The following is a 22676-nucleotide window of genomic DNA, read 5'->3' on the forward strand; positions in this document are numbered from 1 at the left end:
TGACTGCATATTGACCCTACTCACCACCTATGTGACCACCAGGCTCCAAACAAATCCTTTTCATTCCAGTGCCCTGGGGCACTTTTAGGCGGCTGCTGAGGCATATGAGCGACAAGACGAAGTAAGGGAGAGAAGGTGCCTAGGGGATGCAGGGAGGCCACGTGGCTCAGAAACCTGCAGCATCCAGCGCACAAAGGAACTTGCAAGTTGTGGTCATCCTCATCAGACAAGTGATTGTCAAAGGTCTGGTGATTACAGAGGCTCTTCCAGATGTCTTGGGAGCAGGATGGAATTTTAAGCAGAGGGGTGGCCAGAGCAGGAGGCGGAATGAATTTGTTCCATATGTAGGGTCTGTTCTAGGGATGCTGTGTTTTCTTTGCTCAGAGGTTCATTTGTAGGGGGTGATAGGACTGGAGGGTTTGCAATGTTAACTGGACCCGCTAAATGAAATATGTAACAGCCTGATAAAGAAATGTGTCTTTCATGGAAGGGTTTTTTTCCCCTGCAAAAATGACACCAGCCTAAAGTTCAGGATAAGAAATGCAGTAACAAGCCATTCCTTCCTATGGGAACAAACCCATAATATTAGGCATGTGGAGGATGGCACAGATATTTAATACTGATATAGTTAAAAGAATATGTATTTTTAGTCTAAGATTCCCTTTTCTCTTTCCTCTTTGGAGGAATGCCTAAGAAGAAATGTTTCTGAATATAGATAGACATCTATTTTTCAAAATGTATGAAAAACGTCTAGTGCTTATAATCATCTGACTGTATTTTGGCACTTACATCAGCGCATTGACAGTGTTGAAATCTACTTGTAGAATGATGGGATAGAATTCCCCCTGACTGGGTATCTGTTACCACCTCATGTTCTTGGAACATTATCCATGAAAGACCTGGGATATAATATGGTACACTTTCATAAAAATCTGTGAACTGTAAGAAGAAGGTGGGAAAAGAATCAATATGAGATTTTCCTTGTAACTAAAGAACTGGGGAAGAGAAGGGAACTGTCATCAATTATTTTTTTGCTAGTAGTAGTTTAAAAATAGAATTTTTTTTTATATATATATTTTTTTCCACTAATGTCAAATTAAATTGTATAATTGATTCCCATAGGTAGATTTTTGAGGCTCATAGTTCAAATGGATGATATTAGGATGGAGAGAAGGCCTTCAGCATCAGTTAGGTTGAGAGTCTGTGTGCGGCTTCTGCTTGAGAGGTTGCAAGGTGCAGTGGGAATAATTACTGTGTGCTTTCTGTTTTTATGCCATTTCCCCAAGTGCCTGTTATTAGCAACTCTCGAATTGTAGAGCTCTTTGCTACGTGGTTTGTGTAGTGTTTTTTATGTGAAGTAACCTCCAGCTTCTATTATCGGACACTGTTAATTATTTTAGTGGGGAAATATTGGTGGTAGGTAGATGGCTGGACTGGATGGCCTTGGACGTCATTTTCAATCTTAGTGATTCAGTGTTAAAGGAAGCTAAGGCTCCACAGTCAAGGATTCAGAAGTTAAGAAGTGCTGGACTTCACAAGCCTGTCCAGTTTGAATCTGGCTATGTTGTGAATATCCATTAACTTGTGATCTTTCAAATATTTCTTTAAATATCTTCCACCACACAGAAAATCACACCTTTGCAGAGATATTTTTGTTCCTTGTGCAATATGTGGGACTCAATCCTACAGCTATCTTCAGACAGGCTGAAGACCTGCTGTGCATGCTCGCATGTTTCTGTGTATTGCTGCACTGCTTAGATTGCTGAAGGAAGTATTTCTTCAGGTTTTCTAAGTTAAATTTCCAAAAGCTGAAGGTAAATTTATACTTACCATTTATCTATTTTGTGCAGTACTTTTTGTCCGAGATTGTAACTAGAAAGAGTAGTCTGAGCACACTGCTTTGCCTTGACTTGATGGAGGCCATCAGATCACCTTCCCTGTTTCAAAAAGTAGAAAGGGCCAGGTTTGAAATGTTGTCAAAACTGAGCATTGACTATCTAATAGCAACTGGCATTGGCATTAGTTGTGTATCTTTTAGTCATGGAGATCTTTCAAGTCTGGACAGTTTATTTCATTTCAATGATCCAGAACCAGACCACACCTAAAATGATACTGCTTTTTCTTAGGCAATGTATCCTTAGACCACACTGTAAATCTTCTAGGAAATGGAGAAATAGGATTTTCAGCGTTTCTAATTCCTTTAACCAAAGGTTAATGGACTAATATAAATGCTGCCAGTGCTGAAATCTGTGTGGAATTTTGTTGTTTCATACTGACTTAAGTAAATGAAGTAAACTTCAGGTCAAAGCATAGCAAAGGAGTAAAGTTGAGATGTATCCATTTTAGTAAATCCTTTGTGTGCAGTTGAATTTGATTGTAGGATGTACGTTTCAAAACCTGCAGGAATCACTTTAGATGTTTAGTCTGTAAGTAAACTCGAAGGATTTTCTGCATATATTATGCATGAGGTGAAAGTGTTTTGTGTGAGGCAGTGCTTTCTCATAGCCCTGGAAGTGCTGATATTTTGGGACAGCACTTTGTTTCAGTCAGTGAGCCATTCTGCTCAGCTCAGTGTTACTTGTAGATGCGGTGTGAGTGCACTGCCTCCCCTAACACAGATTGCTGGTGATGGTATCACAGTGTCAGCCTTCAGAGGCTCAAGAAAAGCCAGTTGTGCCTGGCTGCCACTTAGGCTTTGAATAATTGACGACTGCCTGAGGAGTTCATTATTCATCCCACACCTTTCTCCATTTGGATACAAGTATGCTATGGAGGACCATGTTGCAAGCTTTACTAAAGCCAAGGTAAACATCATCTACTGTTCTCCATCAGAAAGTAAAGATGGTGATCTCAACACAGAAGGCAGGCAAGCTGGCTGAGTGTTACTTGCCCTTGCTCATCCACACTGACTGCTCTCATGGACTTTTTGTCCCTTGTACGGTAATACACAAATCCCAGAAGCTTTTGCTCTTTGGAGCTTTGGCTCCCCAGATTTTCCTGAAGACAAGTGTAAATGTTTACCATTCTTCTGGTCATCCAGAATATTCTGATGCTCCAGTTGCCACACCTCAAAACAGAGGGCAGCCTCCTGGTGACACTGGCTCTGTGACAGTCACTTGAATAACTTACAGCTGGTTTATTCTGTTTCAAATCTGATGCACCTCTTCTACAGTGGCACACCTCTTCTACAGTGGCACCCCTCTCCATAGACCCTGCTATTCGGCAGAGAGGCCTGGCAGCAAAACTGAATGCAGGCTGAGGCAAAGAAAAGAGTTGTCCTATCTCTTCTGAGTCCTTTGTCAGTAGTGTCTTGCTCTATTCAACAGTGGGCAAATGTTTCCCTTAGTCTTCTTCTTGGTGCCAGCACACTCACAGATAGCCTTCCTTGTATTCCTAACCAATTTCTATTCCAGCTGATAATGTGGTATGTTACTGTTACAATTGGATTATTGTTTTATTAGAATTGATTGTAGCTCTCACTCTTCCCTATTCTGCTTCTGTGTATTTATCTATTTATTTTAGATTTAAATTCCTTTTTTCTTTTCCTCAACTTTTTGTGCTTGTGAGTTTGAGGCAGTGGTATTCAGACTTTAAGTATATTTATACTATCTAATTTGAAACGTTAACAGTATTGTCACATGCTGATATTCTTCAAGCTTCTTTTCTGAAACTTGGTTCGACATTTATTAAAGAAATATATTAAGGTGACTTTAATTTTATTTATCCCAATTTAACATTTGAAACAACTTCAAACATATTATTTCCAGAAAGAAAATACAGACTTAAAAAAAAATAAATCATGTGTGAGTGAATACTATTAAAAGGTCAAAAAGTCAGCAAGCTAACAGACACAATTGGAGCTAATGTTTTAGTTTAGAAGGAAATTTAAGCTCTTAGTTATTAAAAAATATGTAATTTGGATGATAAAATGTAGTAAATACAGATGAATTTGTAGGATTTCTTTTCCTAATTTTATTTTATTTTTTCCCCATTTCTGGTTGTATCATGAATTTTAATATATGCATCTTGCTCCCCTTGATTTATATTACTTGCAAGAAGTGTGCCTCATTATCTCAATTAATCATAGAATGGTCTGAGTTGGAAAGAACGTTTAAAGGTCACCTAGTCCAAAGCTGTGCAATGAACAGGGACACCTACAGCTAGATCAGGTTGCTCAGAGCCCCCTCCAGCCTGACCTTGAATGTCTCCACCTCATCTCTGAGCAACCTATGCCAGTGCCTCACTACTCTTTAACGTGAAAAATTTCTTCCTTTTATCCAAAACAAATCTCCCCACTTTTATCTTGAAACCATTTCCCCTTGTCACAACAGAACCTGCTAAAGACTCTGTCCCCATCTTTCTTATATCCCCCCTTTAGATACTGTAAGGCTGCCCTCAGGTTACCTCAGAGCCTTCACTTCTTCAGGCTGAACAGCCCCAGATCTCTCAGCTTGTCCTTGTAGGGGAAGTGCTCCATCCCTGTTACTGTGGTTGACTTTACAGAGATGAGTAACAAAGAGGCTGAATCCTCACACTGCAGTGTTCTTAACTTCTGAGCTCTGCATACAAGTTCAGTTCCTTAGTAATGTTACGCATAGCATGAAAAAGTACATGGCACAAAGCTGAAGATAGTTTGGGCAAAATGTGTTCAGCAGTATCTGTATATTTTAGCAAGGTACTTGGCTTGTTATCCCTCAACATTTAGCAGGAAGTAATTATGATTTTAGGGAGCTGAGAGAAAATAGTTGTCACAATGAAATTAAATTTCTGTGCTGGTTATGAGCCATTCTAAGGGTATCCAGAAAAAAGAACAGTAGAACAGGCTTATCAATGGGCAAGTCAGTTTTGTATGGATATTTTGAGTCAACCTTTCTCAGCGCATGAGTCAAATGACATTTGAAACTTTGGATGAGCACCGGAGTGCAATTTGTTATTGAAGGAATGGGGAGAGATTGAGACTTTACAGCACAGTGAATCTAGATCTTTTTTTCTCCTGTTCTGAGAAGTCCTAAAAAGCAGAAATAGGTGACTTTTATGACTAAATGAAATTAAGCTGCGGTATTGAAGAAGAAAGGGAAAATGCTTGAATAATACTGGATTACACTGTAAAAAAAATGATTAATCTTTCATATGTATTATCAGCAGAGGAGGCTTAAGCCTGTTTACAGATTCGCTGTGGACATTCATGTGTGATTTTTACTTTTCAAAAGAAGTTGATTTTTATTTAAATTATAGCAAAACCAGATATAACAATATCAGTAGTTGTCAAGGAATCTTTCAGTGACTCTATAATTAAAAAAATAGAGAAGACTTTCACCATTTAGTAATCCTGTGGTCATTCTCAGGACCTTCTGTCATGACAATAAGATGTATGCTAGGAAAATACCAGCTGTGAAATCCAGCCATACAGAGGAGCACGTAATTGAAGGAGGAGGAGTGTGAAGTTTTGCCTTCTGCAGTATGCATCATGAGTGCCCATTGGCTGTAGAACTCAGGCTTTAATTTAGCTCAAGTTATTTGCGATTTCCTAATGAACGTATGAATGGATGCAAAAATATGGAAATATTTTTTTAGTGTATTTTAAGAAAAGGCGACCGTTGTGGTATTTTTCCCATATTCACAGCATGCCTGAGTAATTTAATCCTCCAAAGAGTAACATCATTTATAGAAAGTTGAATTTTAAGGAAAAAAGGTTAGAATTGCCTGTAAATAAATAGTGCAGTTTTGAGAATTCCATAAATAGAATGAAGAGGTTCTCCATTTTTGCATTAATTATTTGGTTTATTTCGTAAATTTTGTCTCAAGTGGATTTGATTGGTGACTGGAAGAAGATTTGAACATAATTTACAGTAGATGCTTATTAAATGGAAGAAAATTAAATAGCATTTCCTTTGCTACCTCCTATGCCTGATGCACGAATTCTAGAGAAAATGGAGATTTTTTTCTGTAGGACAGAGGACTTCAGTAACAGTGGAGAATGTTCACATGTGTTCAACATCTTTGGCATACAAGTTTAAGCACCCAGTGATACCAGCTGAAAAAGCAAGTGCTTAAGTTTATCATGGCAAATCTTGGTTACCCTCATGGCATCAAGTATTTTCTGCCTTCCTGGCATGTTGACAGTGTGATGCTCAAAACTGTCTTAGTCCTGGTGAAGGTATCAAACTACTTCATCTCAGTTGTTAAATGGACCCAGACAGTTTCGTAGCTAGAGTAATGGTGACTTCGTTGTGAATCCCAGCCTATGTCACAGGCAACTTGTTTTAAGGATGTAAAGAATTACCTAGAATGGAACAGAGAGGTTCCTGAAACTCCTAATGTGAAGTTTCAGACTCTGATGCTTCTTGTGGTGACACCACATGTGGCTGCTCTGGTCTCCTGGCCTCCATGAGGTTTCAACCCTGCTGCCCTCAGACTTCTCACAAGTGTTTGGCCAGACGCTCATCTATGCTGATGCCTAAATCCTTGCTGCTTGTCACCCATAGTCTTCTAGCTGTATCAGCTTACTGTCAGAGGGCTTTCTCGCTGTGCTTTAAATGACATTTAAGGGCATCTGTCTTGTGAGATTGTTTCTCACTACTCTCTATGCAAAGAGTTAGGTAGGCATCATCTATAATAACTTTCATGGACACTTCTAAAAACTGTTTGTTGCCTTATGCTTTTTAAAGGAGTTCACACTGGAAGCGAAAATGTGGTAAAGCTTGTGATGGCTCATATTTTCTGTGGGCATCCTCATACCCTTGGCCTGAAATTAGAACATTGCCATAGCCCAAGGGAGCCCAAGGAAAACATGAGCTCTAGGCTATTGTGGAATGCCCCAGATTCTGTCCTGATGGTATCACACAGTTATCTTTGGGACAAACCCTTCCCAAACCCTGTGTTCTGTGGATTGTTTGGGCCACATGAGGAGAAGCACAGCTCATCTTTGTGTAACGCTGTCTGGGGAGGGGAGATGTGCCCTTTGCACATCTACAGGAGCATTGTGGGGAGGTTATGGGGGCTCTTCCTGGAGAGCTCTGCCTCCCTCTGGTTCTTCCTTTGCCAATGCTTATGTTAACAGTGGCAGATTTTCTACTTAATTTTTGTATAGAAAAGATAAATCAAGTAAATGTGGGTCAGATCTGGGGATAAAAAATGTTTTTGTTTTGGCATAGCAAAAGCTCAAATAAAAAGACATCTGCTTCTGATCTCTGCTCACCAAGTTCTCGTGTGGAGAAGAAAGGGATTATATCAGATGTTCTGTTTCTGTTCTGTGCTTTAAGTTCAGTTTTATGGCATGGTCTTTTATTATGCTCCGGTTCTCACATCAGCACTGATGCTGCAGTATGTGTGTGTGTACCGGGGGCAGAGAAGCAATACAATGCAGCATGTGCCTCCTACTTCTCATTTACAAGGTACTTTTAGTCTGCCACATGTAAACAAATATCCAGAGAGTAAATTTAGCCTTTCAGAGCCAAAACCCCATTTGTTTCTGCAAACATTTGGTAAGTTAAATAATTGGGCTTTTGATCCGCCTTTTTATTCGTAAACTTCAAATGAACTGAAAACTCATCACCGTTGCCCCAAAATGCTTGGGAATGTAAACATAAGTAAAAATCTCTGCTTACTTCAAGTTGTTATTTTTTTTCACCACAAATTTGTTGTATTACAGGCAGTAATTGCTGTCATATTGTGATCTGTACTCTAAAATATTCTTGTTGGGAGAATTACTATGTTTTATAGTCCAGATTGCCCAGATTTAGTACTTTTAAGATCTAGATTCTGTTCACATTTTGTCTCAGTACATCGATAAAATATGAATGGATTGGATAATGAAGCAATAACACTAATTTATGTCAAAGAATATAGGTTATTGTTTACGAGTTTGCCAACCTGCCAAAATACTTTATCTAAAGGAAGAGCTCTCCTCCCTTGCTGGGAGATAAATAATGCCCAGGAATGGTCTGTCACCAGGGCTTCTGCCACAAAATAAATGGGAGGGAAGAAGGCCGGGGAGGTTACTTTCCAGGGCGGAAAATAGTTTTGTTTTGTTTTTTTTTTTCTTGGTGACACAGCTCTATTCTTAGCCTTTGGCTTTTTAGTATTAAGGACTAGATTGTACCCTCCTGCCTTAGTGTGAGAGGCCCTAAATTCAGGAAGCTGTTATAGTTCTGTTTGGAGCCTCAGGCAGTGCAGGGGGAACAGAAAATAACTAATGACAGTTGAGTAATGTAATTGCTCGAATAGTGAGGAGGGTGAAGGGCTGATTTTGGTGTCTTTGTAGCCATGCTTTTTAGTGACCAAAACCCAGGAGCAGTGGAGGTCAGGGCCTTCTCAGTTGGCGTTGCAGTGCTCTCCATCACTGTGCCCTCCCAGTGCCTTGCACTTGACTGGGGCCTGCCTGTCCTTAGTCAAGATGACCAGTAGTCTGTCCTAATGGTGCATGCTCTAATTCACTTGATTCTTAATACTTAACCACTTTCCAGCTGACCAATTAGTTTTTGAGATTTCCTGTTAGACAGCAGTGGGAAATGGGGGAGTATGCAGATTCATGTATTTCATTTGGCTCTCGAGTCAGGAAAATATAAGATATTGCTGTCAGTGAGAAAAAAATGGTCAGGCTTCTGGTGTATATCATGCTGGCTAACGGTTGATAAACTCTGTGCTGTTGAAGATAGCAAAGAAGAGTGGATTGCTGTTCATGTTGTCCCTATTATTGTTTACTTGGATTTAATGCATTTGCATACATTTAATGCATGCAAAATTATATACAGTGAGACATACTTTCCAGGTATTGTCCAATAAAGTACCCCCTCTTCTCTTGGGGCTTGCTTTCCTATCTACTGTCTACCTTTAGCTGTTAATAAATTGTTGTAAAGTATCAGTGGTGGCTGGGAGAGTGAAGAAGACTGAGCTGAATTCTGCCTGTTTGTTCTTTATGGAGTTCCAGTGCTTTTTCTGGCTTCAGGGAAATTGCAAGCCTCAGGATTATTTAGGCTACAAATTTCAACAGTGTTGTATGTGAAACAAAGATCTCAGAAAGCACTTTACTGACCCATCAAATCCCAGTTTTACTCATACTTTAGTGTGACTACTGTGCCTGTTACTGGTTACTTTTTTTTCCTTTTCTCATGATTGTCATTTTTCAGAAGTGATTTTTTTTTTACAGTGGGAAAAGAAAAGGTAAGCCAAACAGAATGACACCTTTTTTCCTCTGGACTAAACATATTGTTTGGAACAGAATGAAAAAGAAACGTTCAGTGTATACAAGAAGTGTGAGAAGAGAACATTGTCTTTCAATAGTTCTTCGTGGACTTTTTATTTTTATTTTGGTAATAGGTATTTTGTAATGAGAAAGCTAATTCAACTGTTTTTTTTAGGCTTTAAAATGATTTCTCTCATTCAGTTTAGGTACAGGATAATGAAATCAATTGTATGCATAAATCATTTTTGTCTGCAAAAGGGCTGGGAATAACTTCCACTGTTAAGTTACATTTTTATAATATTTTCCCCATTTTTAAGTGATATTGCAGTCCTCAGTAGACTTATATTCAGTTATCACAGTGCATTATATAAGCCATGTCAAGGTAAGGAAAATAATTACAGATTAGTAAACATAAGATGTAAGTAATCTAAATGGTTGGCTTGGGGTGCTGCAGTGATAGGATGGTAGCTCAGCAAGTGTGATCGAGCAGCTCTGATTCAATATTCTTATGTCCAGCAAATTGCACTTAAGGGCACTGGAAGTGATTCAAGCAAAACAAAAGTCTCTTGATGTGTGTTCTGATTTTCTCAGTTAAAAGAACATATGGAAAAGGCTTTTAACCTTTTCTCTTCCTTCATGTATTAAGTTTACATATATTTTTATACACCATTCCATTACTGTTGAAAAATGTTGCCAAGGGGTGAGTTGTTGCTTCTGAAGAAATGATCCATGAAGCTTTCTGAGCGTGCAGAGAAGTTAGAAAGTATGCACAAAAATACCTCTGTTGGTGATGTCTGGATCTAATAATGTTAAGGAAGCATCCATGAAGAGCTCTGTCTTTCAGGCCCTTGCTGGATGTGAAAGTTAGACAACAGTCATGAATGGACACTGTAAGACCCAAGAAGGCCATACAAAGTCAAGAAAAACCACAGTGACTTGAGCTCCTCTGATTGCAGCCTTTCTGAAAAGCAGAAGGTTTTGATATTGCCAGTTCCATTCTTCGTTTCTTATTTGCTTTTCTATTCAACTTGGCTGTGGAAAGGAAATATATTTTACTGAGGATGCCAGCCCAAGATGGAACAGTTGCTGAGTTTTTTAATCTCATTCTATCATATTTGCCATACCTTCTCTTTGACTGTGGTTATCTTTGTCTTAGTTTGATATTTGTCATTCTGTCACCTACAAGATCCTATAAGCAGGCCTGTGAGTTGGTAGTATCCTCTCATCATTGTTATAATTGGCCTGAAAGAACCCTCCAACTCTCAGAAATTAGTCCTTTGTACATCAGAGTGTTAACAAAAGATCATTTTCCTAGTGTGAGCTGTAAAGTGATATTTGCACAATTTATTTGTATTTACTTTGCCTTACTTTATCTTCCATCCAGTAGCTAAGGGAATTGTGTAGCAATTGGACTTAAAATGAGATGAATCCAGCAGCTGGAAAACACTCAGATCAGAGTGAAATGGATTGTGTGTGTTCATAATTGGTTAAATAACGTGCTTTAATGGAGAACTGTGTGTCATAATTGTTTTTTTTTTTTTTTTTTTTTAATATAAAATATGTACTTTGATAGGAAAAGTCAATGTATCAGTGTTACTGGGAAATCTTTCCAAGAGTTTACTTTCAAGTGGATAAAAGAGTACAAACTTGGGATAGCCAAAGGTGAATACAAACAGATTGGCCAGTCCATTAGCATAGCTGTCCAGCTGCATCCTAGGCTCTAAGGCCACTCCAAAACCACAAGCCCAACTGCCTCAGAAGCCTGCCAAGGAGCCAGCTGCTGCTAATAAAGCAGACTCTACAACTTGGCATCTGAGGCCTGTGATTCCCATCCAGAAGAAACTGTATTTGAAAAATATTTAAAATTTGTCTTTTTAAAGAGTATATTGCTTTGGAAGAGAAACGCTTTAGACTTAAACTTGCAGCAAGTGAAAAACTATATGAGTGCTCTGGTTGCCATGGGAAGATAAATACCATTCTTGCGTAAGGAGGTTGGATGTTGGAAGGAGAAGTGTTGTTCATTTTGAAACCAAGCGGGCTTCTGGTTCAGCATTTCTGGGTTATTGAGTAAGAAAGACCAAGGTATCTCATTATTCACACTTAACTGTGAGCATTCGTATGAGGCACGTTGTTTCTGAGGGCTTGGTATTAGGGTGTAAGTGCAAGGGTGCATTTCTGAGGCCGGGTGAGAATTAAGCCCATTAATTTCTTACTTTTAAATAATGAAAAAGAAGAAATTTCATTCATTTTTCAAAGATGAAAACAAATGCTATTAGCCAGCCATGCTAAATTAATAAGCTGCTTGGAATGATCTACAAACCAGTTCATTCCCCCCAACTCCCCACTGAATAATGAAGCATGAGAATTGAAAAATGAGATGGTTACTTGAAAAATTAACGGCCAAGCAGTCTCTGAATTCCAGTCCCCTTTTGAAGTAAAACATGTAGATTTTTGCATAATAATTTCTTCCTAGTGCTGCAGGTCCAGTGCTTGACTGCATTGGGAAAATGCCTTTCCCAGGTGGCTGCAGTTGGTGGCAAGGTGTTTGGAGACAGTGTGGAAAGCTGGGCTGTTGTAGCAGATGGTTTAACTGCATTGCTCCTGCCATGGAACGAGTTGATGATGGAAGGAGACCTGAGTTTGCTGCCAGCAGGTGTGCGCAGCTCCCCGAACAATGACCCCTTTGGCACCATTTGGGATCCTGAAGCAATAGTTCCCTATCTGGGATCATCATCAGGTTGCCATTCATTTCTTTCACTCCAGTTATTATGTGGAGATTAACAAAAAGACCCTTTGCTCATTTGGAGGCAAATTACATACTTCTACATGGCATCAGTCATATGCTCCTCGGCTCAGGAAACAAGAATCCAGAGCTTTCCTCTGACCTGAAGCTTTTAGCATGGCAACCAGCCAGAAGGTGTCATCAAGCCCCAGTGCAGGCAGTTTTGTAGTCTTTCTGCAGATGGCATGGTATATTGGATATAGAATATTGGACAGAAATTACTGAGGGCTGCAGTGTCTGAGAGCGCTGGCTGGGCTCAAGAGATCTCCAAGTTGAAGTATGGCCACCTCCTTTAGGATATCTCCAAGTGCTGGGGTCTCCCTGGATGTGTGTGTGTGTGTGTAGTATGTGTAGTGTGTATAGTGTGTGTAGTGTGTATAGTGTGTGTAGTGTGTATAGTGTGTGTAGTGTGTATAGTGTGTGTATCTGTCCCTACAGTGTGAGCAGCTCCTGCATGAGATATCTGCTATCCCATGGCCTAGTTCTGTGGGTATTCTGAGGACTTGACTTTTTTTCTTTATCTTTTATTTTATTTCTTCCCAGAGCTGTGGCCTCAAAAAATCAGTGTAAATGCAATTCAAGTTCACTTCTGGGTTCCCATTCAGTAGGCTGAGGGGGATAAAATGGCTTAAGCTTAAATTAGAATTAGGCCCCTGGTGCTTTCCTCTGCATGAGGATAAAGATCTTATAATAGAGTGAAAACTGCTTTTTATATTCCAAAGGTATATTTCCACTTCTCTTTTTATCTTATTAGGTTGGTGCAAGAATAGGCCATATACTGATTATCCCTCTTAAAGACATATATAATAATAACAATTAATAATTTAAGAACGCAGGACTTTATTGGCTTGCAGAAAATTCTGACTTTGTATCCTTACATTATTTACTTGCATTCAGTGTTCAGCTTGGGAGTGTGAGGATGAAATAGTGAGAATATTACTTTTTTTTTTAATTATCAATGCTCAAAATGTGCAAATTACTATGGGATGTTTCCTGTACTGGTGCTGTGATGCAGGATGTCCTCATTTACCTCTGCAACTGCCCCAGTGTGTCCTGAGATTGAAATGTGCTTTCTGCCAGGATGCCTTAGCACACATGGTTTATCCATTGGGTGGGTGTTAGTGCTGTCTGAGGTTTGATCCAGCCATGCCCACAGCACTGCAGCCAGGCAGCTCCCCATGCTGATGCTGGGTCTGCTGCGTGAATCTGCTCCTGGGAATGACATTGAAGCTTGGCTGGCTGAGGATTACCCAGTGGTAAAGTGTGTGTACAGAGAAATATGATCTGTATGCATAAAGTGCTTTTGATTGTCAGCAAAAGTATCTGCACAGATACTGGGAGAAGGAAGTGCGTTGCCTTTTCTCTTTTGCTGGGGATCAGAGTGAATGTCATTACTTGCTAGTTTGGTGATCCCATTGTCTATTAAGCTGATTTTTCCTTTCAGTGAGTCCTTTTTGAGCTGTGTTACAACCAGGTTGGATTGTAGAGAAATTCTGATGTCCTGACACCTGATGAAGTTCGCACTGTCATGGTTTAAATGAGAGAAACTGGGAAGGAGGAAGGAGTAGGCAGCAGGAAAGGCATCGCTGCACGCATGGTGTTTCATGTGTTCCATCAAAGCCTTCAAGCTTCACCCATCACTGATGCTCCCTTGAAGTTCTCTGACTTTTTTGAGCTCTTCTAAGTAAAAGGGACTTGTTTGAAAGAGGCTAAAGCTCCTGATTTGAAAGTATCCATCTGGTCATGGTTCTGATTTCTTATTTTTATTTTTTAATTTGTGTAATTAAAAGCATTAAAGTAGGACCACTGAAATGAAAGGAACTGTTGATTACCATGATCAGAATAACTCACAGACGTCAATATTTTCTCTATTCAAGGCCTAAATACAGAATTAGCACAGCAGAAATCACTAAAAATGTCATTGCTGCTGTAATGAAAATTGCATATGTTTTGCCTTTACTTGGCCATCATGGTTAAGTTGGCATTGGCCCAGCATTTACCTGCAGCTGCAACCATGTTAGCAAATCACACTGACCTTCTTGTGGAAACCACCTTTTTCCCACTGTATCCCCAAGCTCCCCAGACTTCTCCCCTGCTTTTCCACATAGGTCACAACAGGGGCAGAACATGTCCTCATCCTGCCAGGCACTCTGCTGCAAGCAAATGTGCTGAGCCAGGAATGGTTGCAGCAGCTGAAATCTAGTGTGTTGCTGCAGGTTGGAGGTACCTAGGTAATTTTTAGTGTGAGGTTGTGTCTTCTTGCATGTATTTTTCAGGGATTTAGGGGTCCATATTGTTTTCTGTTTGAGAATACTTCCCTTCTGAAGCGATGCTTCTCAGTGGTTGTGTGTGGTTTGTGGTTGTTCAGAAGTGGGTAAGTTCCCAAGAGTGGGAGGTGCTGTTCTATCCTTTTCCAAATCCTGTTTTCTGTTTTGAAAGACATTCATTATGACAGAATGTTTCCAGGCTACTTCGTTTCTTCCTCTATCAGGTTACCAAACCCCTTTCCACTTGCCTGTGTGTGTACTGGATGCTCCTCATGTCTGGATAAGATTATTATGCTTCTGGTATCAGCTCTCATACCTTTGGCTGAATATTCTTGTTTTTATCTTGGAATATTATTAATGCAGATTGCATTAAACTTCTTTCTGTAGTGCTAATTACTTCTGAATATCCATCATTTCAGAGACTTATTTTGAGATCTAGATAAAATAGTCTCATAATCTAGCAGCTTTAATTCTAGTAAAGTGGAGAGTGAAATAATGCACCTCACGACCAAACCTGGATACCACATCCTGTCCCTTTTTGAGGGAATGAGTGACTAGACATGAACAGGGAGGATGGGAGGAGAATGCCATTCGTTTGTAGCTACTGGGTAGAAGCACACAAGTATACAGCTCTTATTTTCCAGTAACAGCCTCCTTTCTCTTCTTTCCAGCAGTCCTATGCACCAGCTCCCCACCCCATGGCTCCTCCCAGCCCCAGCACAAACAGCAGCAACAACAGCAGCAACAACAGCAGTGGAGAGCAGTTGAGTAAAACCAACCTGTACATTCGAGGCCTTCCACCCGGCACCACTGACCAGGACCTTATCAAGCTGTGCCAGCCGTAAGTGCCGTTAAAATGCTTGCTTCTTTGGGCAGGAAAATATCACAGCTGATCTTTCAGCTCACAATAGTATATGTCCTCTGAAAGGTGTCAGAAACTTTGTGCGCTTGAAGGTTAACCATTATTCATAGAGTTTAAACAGATCATTAATGCCCTGAAAACGTTCTGGCAATGAGTTTATGGGGGATAGAGAGATGAGGACCTTCACACTCATTTATGCTTATCTAGTTTATTTCCTATGTAAAATTTGGAAGAAAAAAAAAAGAAAAAAAGCAAAAACAAAAATTTGAAGAGTTGCATGACAAATAAACCTCCCTAATGACAGATTTTATGGTTACAATAATTTGTGAATCATAAGCTCAGGAACGAGAAAACATGGGTGTTCCCACCTCAAGTCATTTATCACATCTTTTGAGTGCTGTGTCACACATTGCTGGTCTCAGAGATTGAGAAGTATGAATCTCACAGAAGGTGGCCTTGAAGTAAACATCTAATTAACTGCAGTTCCACTGAGAACTGATGATGTAGAAAGTAGCACCTTCTTCCCCCCTGTTTATCTGCAGAGTCATATTTGCAAATTCTATTGATAAATATCCATTTTATTCTATTTTATCACTGGTGAGGCAGCAAAAAGGAGCTCTGTGCTCCTCATGCCTCATCAAAAGAACAGTTTCTGAAAACACTGCACCTGGTTAACCCTCCTTACTTGATTGACTGGTAGTAATAAGGGCAGACATGAGAACCTGATTGGATTTCCAATGTCTTAATTATTATTGATTAAGTAGGAGGGAGATAATCCAGTTTGAGATTCCAAACAGAGATTTCCTGGGTAGAATTTGGAATAAGACTTTTTTTTGCATGTCAGAATAACATAAAGCAATTAAAAATAAAAATCTCTCTCTTCTGTGAAACAGGAGTGCTTTTGTTGTCATAGAATAGTTTTCTTCCAAAAGACAACAGCTTTTCTGATGCTTTTTCTCTGCAAATCAGCAAACAACAAATGGATGCTGGTAAAGTAAGGAGCAGCCTGGAGCTGACCTGCTGATGAGAACCCAAGTTGCTGTTGTTTTAAAATTTGGAAGAAGACTAATGTAATGGGATATTATATACTTTGGTTCTCACCATAGATCCCCCTAAATGTGCCTTATGAATACATAACTGACCAGGACTGGAAGTAGAAGTCTTATTGAAGTGGGATTTGAACTTCAGTACAGTGGAGTTAGCTTGGGAGTCTTCTTTGTGACCTTGTCCTCGTGAAGTTGCTACAACTCGAGTGCTCACAGGAGCATAATGCTGGGAATATTTCATATTGGATGCAAAGTTGAATTGTGAATGTACCTGCCTGACATTTATATGAACCATATTCAATGACACTTCTCACTTGTGACAGCCACAGGTAACCCCAGCTTAAGGGCCAGATCCTCAGCAGGTATAAACTGACTGTAGCTCTGCTCCTGTTCAGAACGCGAATTTGCTGGATGACTTGTTGCAATCTGACCCTTTCCAAGCTCAGGCAAATGCTTTCATCCGAGCAGGAATGAGCTAACTATTCCTGCAGGCGCCTCACAGCAGTGGTATTTGGTGCTGCAGTCAGGATGTGAGGCACAAGGCTGCTCTGGGTTACTTGAACTCAGTTCAGAGAGTGTGTTTATAACCCTTGTCTGTGCATGGGAAAGGCACATCAACTATCCGAGAGCTTCCTTTTGGCACTGCACTGTGGCAAAATTTTAATGTGCTCCACTAAACTTAATCTGGTGTGTGATTAGAGAGCTTTGTCTTGCTATCATGGAGTTCCTGTGTGAACAGATGTGCTGTAAGAAAAATGCTGACGTTTATTTTGCTGATTTTTCTATCCTTTGGCTGAATGGATTTAAGGACAAACTAGATAGTTGTTTTTGAAGTATTTATCAAAGCAAAAGGGAAAGACAATGTAGGAAAAATGAAATGTGAAAATTCAAGAATTTGTCACGACAACATAGAGACTCTTAAAGTAATAGATAGGAGGATATTTTCTTTACCTTTGCAGACAGCTACATAGTTGAGATGGATAAAAGCCTAGATCCCTGCTTTCTTAACTCTTAACAAACAACAAAATGCAGTACATATAACAGCAGCGTGCAGTTGTATAAGTAATATAGTAAAATAGTAATTTACATATTTATGTCTTTAGAAGTGTTTGCCTCCTATACTGCTTTCTCTTAACTTGCGTAACTGAGGTCTCATCACACAAATGAAAGATGCTGAACAGGTATTCCCAAAACAGCTGAAGGTGCTGCTTTGTTGGCTTCCTGCATAGATGTAATGATCTAATTTGTTACAAGGTGTGAGGTGAGAACTTGAATTCCAATCTGTGAACCACCATATTATTTGCAGTGCAGGATTTGTGGAGAGCTGCCTTTTGGGAAGATGTTCGCTAAACTTGTTTATGCCCATGATGTAGCCTGGGTTCACTTTAGGGCTGGCTGCCAGTACTTTGTGAGCCCTTCTGAATCCGTGTCCTCTGCTGCAGCATGTGACAGTGCTGCCAGCAGTACAACTGCCATTTGCAGTGTCTGACATTTGGCAGGTATGAGGAATGATGTTCTAAAAACACAATATTTCTCTCTCAGAAGTACAGGGAATGCTGGAAATGCTTTTGGCTATGAACATTTATCATAGCATATCCCATTTCCAGGTTTATTTCATCAAGAGGGCCACCCTCTATGTGACGTGTAACATTTTTTTTTATTTAATTGCTTTTTTCCAGGTGGTTATGGAAGAGAAACTCTTTCATAAGAATTGTTTGATAAAGTGCAGGGCTGTCTTGGCGGATTCTGTGTGCATTTCTGTATTTCTGCTGCGTGTGTTTAGGTGGTGTGTACAGCACATAGAACAGAAAGCTGCAGACTGGAGTACCATTGATGCTTGAAGTGCAGAGTCCATTACACACGATGGCAGACATTTCTGACAAATGTTCAGACACTATCAAACCTTTTATCAATTTAAGAGTAACCTTGTCACAGTAATCTGTCAAACTATTCATAAAACTAGAGGAAAACAAGTCATCATAGGCTGTACAGTAACTGAGTAAATAACAATAAAAATTGCTACTGGAAGGTTTTCTTTTTGTTTAGTTGAGATTCTCAGGATCTGGTTTAACATGCATTCAGCAAAGTTGCGTCAAATTCTCTCTTGCAGCGGAGAGCTGTTAGGTTGCACTGTGTCTTTTGGGACTTCATACAGTTGTGCTGTCAAAGGTTATAATGAAAAAGAGCTGATAGAAATATTTATCAAGTACGAGTATGCTGTTCTTTTATGTATATATATCTTTTTTTTCCCTGGATTCTCATAAGAACAGCTTAAAGAGACTTCCACGAATGGACTTTAACCACTCTTAACCTTTCCTGAGTTCTCTCAAAAAAAGATGAACACCCATCCATGATCATATTGATCATGAGATCATTGTTAGTCTAGTAATTAGATTTTAAATATTCAGTGAAAAAAATAGTAAATATCATGTCATTCACACTTATTACTCTGAGGTGCGCAGTCTCTACTGTTGTAATGGTATGATCCATTTCAGCTAAATCTTTCCAGTCAAAATATTGTTTTTGTCAAAAGGAAATATAACCAACCGTAAGATAAAAAATTACAGATTATAGACAGAAAATCATGCCGTGTGTCTCAGTACAAAATATATATATATATATATATATATATATATATATATTGTGTGCCCGGTGGCGCAGCGGTAGAATTGCCGCTTGCAACACCAGAGGGCCCGGGTTCGAATCCCCCCTGTGGCGCAAGGGGTAGAAGTGCCACTCTGCTACACAGAGGGCTCAAATCCCGGGAGTTGGACTCAATGATCTCTAAGGTCCCTTCCAACTTGCACAATACTATGATACTATGATATAAATGATTCTCTTTTGAAGCATTCATAACTTGTCACTCATTTTGTCATGTGTTGTATTTTATTTCATCCAGAAGAGTTCCAGAGTCTCTTGAAAGCATACACAGATGGCTTAGTCCCCCACTGGTGTAGTGGACACATCACATTCTTACTAAGTACATCCTAGTGGAGAAGGGAAAACTTGCACACTGAACATTTATTAATTTTTAACATTTTTAATTTCACAATTATGTAGTTTCTCTCAGAGAATTTTTGGTCTTTCTGCCTGTCTCTTCTTACATGTGTAAACTGAAGAAGACCGACTCAAAATGTCTTAAAAATATAAAGTTGTTTTCGGAAAACAGAATGGAAATTTGGGAAAAGAGATTATGTTTTTGTTTCCCTCCCTTCTTCCACCAAAACCAACACAAAATGCTGACAAGAAAAGTTGTCTTAAAACCCAGCAACATATGACAAACAAACAAATATAAAACACCCTTGTGCATTACATGCTATTAAGACATTGGCATGTATTGAAAAGAAAATCCATGTCAGTCCTGAGTCGCTCTATTTTTCACGCCAAGTTTATGGTCTAAAAGAAATCTATGTCAAATTTTTCATGTCTGATAGTTTAAACTTACCTATGGTTTGCTTTTTTTTTTTTTTTTTTTTGTCTTGAGCTATTTCTTCCAACATGCACCAGTAACGTACCCTCTGTAATCTTCAGTTTCCATTGCTTTGCTCGTCTTCTTTGTTGAAGAGCGATGGGATAGTTAACCCAAATTTGGACTTTTCTTGTGACTTGGGGATAACGAAAGGACTTAATTAAATCAGCAAAGGGAAAAATAGACAAACCTAAAGATCAGAAAGTCCACTTTTGTGGAAGATTAATCAATTTCTCATATATATATATATATGAGAAATTGATATATGAATATATAAAAAAATATCCTAGGTATGGGAAATTTACACTGCAGTTATCATGATTTGTCTCCTTGACAAGTCATCGTATGTGAGATGTTAGCTTTCATCCCAATCTGTCTGTCCTTGTTTTTGTCCCCGTGGAACCTCTGAATAAATATTCCGATCACTGCCGTTTGGATTCTGCTAAAGAGCTAGCACCAAGGATAATGTAACTGAGGTTATTAATTGAAAATACACACATTACTAAAATTCTGGACTATTTTTGAAATGAACTCTGTACAGTCCTTTTGCCCCACGCAGAACTGCTGAGTTTGTTGAGGTTTCAAAGAGGGTTCAAGGTGCCTTTCAGGACAGAGTGCATTGATAATAGCTTCAATAAGTACAACATTTTAGTTAGTGCAAGTTTTATAGCAAGTTCACAATGGCCTGTTCTACCACACATTAAATCAGCTCAAGTTTGAAAGTCTTGGCTGTTCTTATTCTCTTTTGTGAAAGTAACAAAAAGTTTGTCTTATATGAGCTCCAATAAAAAAGGTGAAGAAGACATCATTCCTTCCTTTCCCCCCTCTTCCCTCTCACATTAGAACGCTAATTAGAAAATACTGCTTTGAGTTATGCTCAAAATAAATTTTAACCAAAATGAAATTTCTTTAACAAGTTCAAAACCGAAAAAGACCAGAGGAATTCCTAAAGTAAACCTAGGAATTTTTATCTGATGTGAATGGATGTTCTTGTCCTGGCCTTGGTGAAGACAAAGCCCAAACTATTTGTGATGTATAATAGCAGAGTATTTGTGTCTGTACCTGTGTCTGCTGCTGTGCTTTAGGTTGTCATTTTGTTGATGTAACAGAATGTTCCAGGTTCTATAACTTAGCATATATTAAAGCAAGGTATACTGTAGCTTCAGTACTAAATCAGACAAAGCAACATCTCTCCTGTTATTAGCAGCACTTGACAGCATTGCTCCATGACGGTGCAGAGACTGAAAAGTGCTCACCCAGTGGTATTAGCTCATATAGAAACTGGGGGATATCACGTTGTTCCTGCTTAGATCTTGATGGATATTTTGGTTCAGTGTCCTGGTAATAAGATAAGTGAGTGGTTCTGTGAGAACTGTGAAAATCTGTTCAGTGGATCAGTCTTCATGGGAAGCAAAGAAACACTCATCTAAAAAGGGCAGAAAAGAAACGCACACCCAAAACAATAACAACAAGAATTTTCTTTTTTATTCAGTGCAGAACTGGGACAGGACAGTTCCAGGACAGAGGTATCTTTGGACCAAATAGAGCACAGGTGCCCTGCTGGACTAAATATGAGTCAAAGCTTTGAGGGTTCAGCATGGGTTTGTTCCTCTCACTTTAGTTTGTTTATTCAGGTCAGACTGAAACACATGGATGGGTCATTTTGGAAATTTTTGTATTATTCACAAGTTCTTTTTTGCCAGAGACTTTCTTAAAAGAAGATTAAGGTAGATGGAAGAGAGAAGAAAAAAATGAATTTTGAGTTAATATTCTAAGTCAAAATGACTAAAGCAGACACAAAAGCAGAAAAAGAACACAGTGCCATGGGTATGAATTTTTGCTTATTGCATTGAAGCCATCTTCATAGTAATGGACCTTATTAATGCTGTAAAATAACATTTTGGAGTTCCTCTTTTGCTCCAGAAGGGGGTATTTAAGTGAGCTTGAATTTTGTCTGAGTTGTTTTTGCAGTTTTATACTCATTATACATCTTCATAGGGTGTATGTATGTATAGACTTGGATGTGCACAGGTGTGCTTTCTCTTTTACCTATTATGATTTAAAAATTATTTGTGTATTCATTCCTCATCCCAATCATCTGTAAATGTCTTCTATTGTTTAAAAACAAACATTAAAGTTGCCCCAGCAGGCAGGGAACCAATCCTTTTCTTACCTATCCTCTTTCATCAGGGAAAACAAAACTCTAGGTCAGCACATGCCCACAGCACTTACAGAGAGCTCCATCTGGGATGTAAACGTTCTCATTGTCAGGAAGAAAGGCAGAAAAATAATCTGCGTAAAGTAATAAATGAGCACCTGCACTCTTCGCTGTTTTGAATGTGCCCGTCTTTTCACTGGAGTGTGACAGAGTGTCAGGGAGAGTTTCTCATCTCCTTTCAAGCTGGATGAACCTGATTTAATGGAAGATAGGGGAGGAGACAGCATTCTCAGACACTGCTGCTGAAAACATTTCTTCTGATGAATTTTAATTAAAGTCCTTGGGGGAAAAAAAAAACAACACAACAACACACGTACAAAAAGGAGAGCTCTTAACATAAATACCGAGTCTTCAATGTATTTGTGTGAAGGGCATGATTGTAACAGCCACTTGTTTTGCCTAGTGCGTAGGAAGGGTGTTGAGATAGAAAGAGGGCAAACGCACTTAATGAACAGCCCCTGACTTGTTCTGAAATATGTGTTTCTAGTCTTTCCTTGTCTTCCTCATCTTGCCATTTCTGCAGCCTATTTTGTGTTCAGCCAGTCAACCATGGCATTAGCCATCCATGAGGCTGGCCTTCTTCCTCTGACTGATGTAAGCATTTAGGAACCCGAAAACACTCATAGCTGGAAACTATCCTTAGGACAGATAGGCTGTGCACAGTGCACGTCTGTCAGTCAAATGTCTGGTTTTGTAACGTGGGTGTTGTTCTGTTGAAGGACCTTCATTACTGTTAGACACTTGAGTCTACATTTTCCAGCCCCTCCCAAGGCGTTCTGTACTGCTTGGATGTCTGGTTTCTGCTTGCTGGGGAGGAGGCTGGTTTGATGTTCTGGTGATGTCACAGA

General features: G+C 39.3%; 1 protein-coding gene across 4 annotated transcripts in view; it reads left to right on the forward strand.

The window, feature by feature from the left end:
- RBMS3 (RNA binding motif single stranded interacting protein 3) overlaps positions 1 to 22676 on the forward strand; it is a 678871-nt gene that overhangs the window by 329721 nt on the left and 326474 nt on the right. For 3 of the 4 annotated variants that reach the window (XM_072330500.1, XM_072330497.1, XM_072330498.1), the window contains one exon: positions 14905 to 15074. In XM_072330500.1, the coding sequence (XP_072186601.1) occupies positions 14905 to 15074 (170 nt within the window). The remainder of the gene's footprint in view (positions 1 to 14904; positions 15075 to 22676) is intronic. The other variant, XM_072330501.1, reaches the window with a different exon arrangement.

Source organism: Excalfactoria chinensis, chromosome 2, assembly GCF_039878825.1.
Source record: "Excalfactoria chinensis isolate bCotChi1 chromosome 2, bCotChi1.hap2, whole genome shotgun sequence".
NCBI lineage: Eukaryota > Metazoa > Chordata > Aves > Galliformes > Phasianidae > Excalfactoria > Excalfactoria chinensis.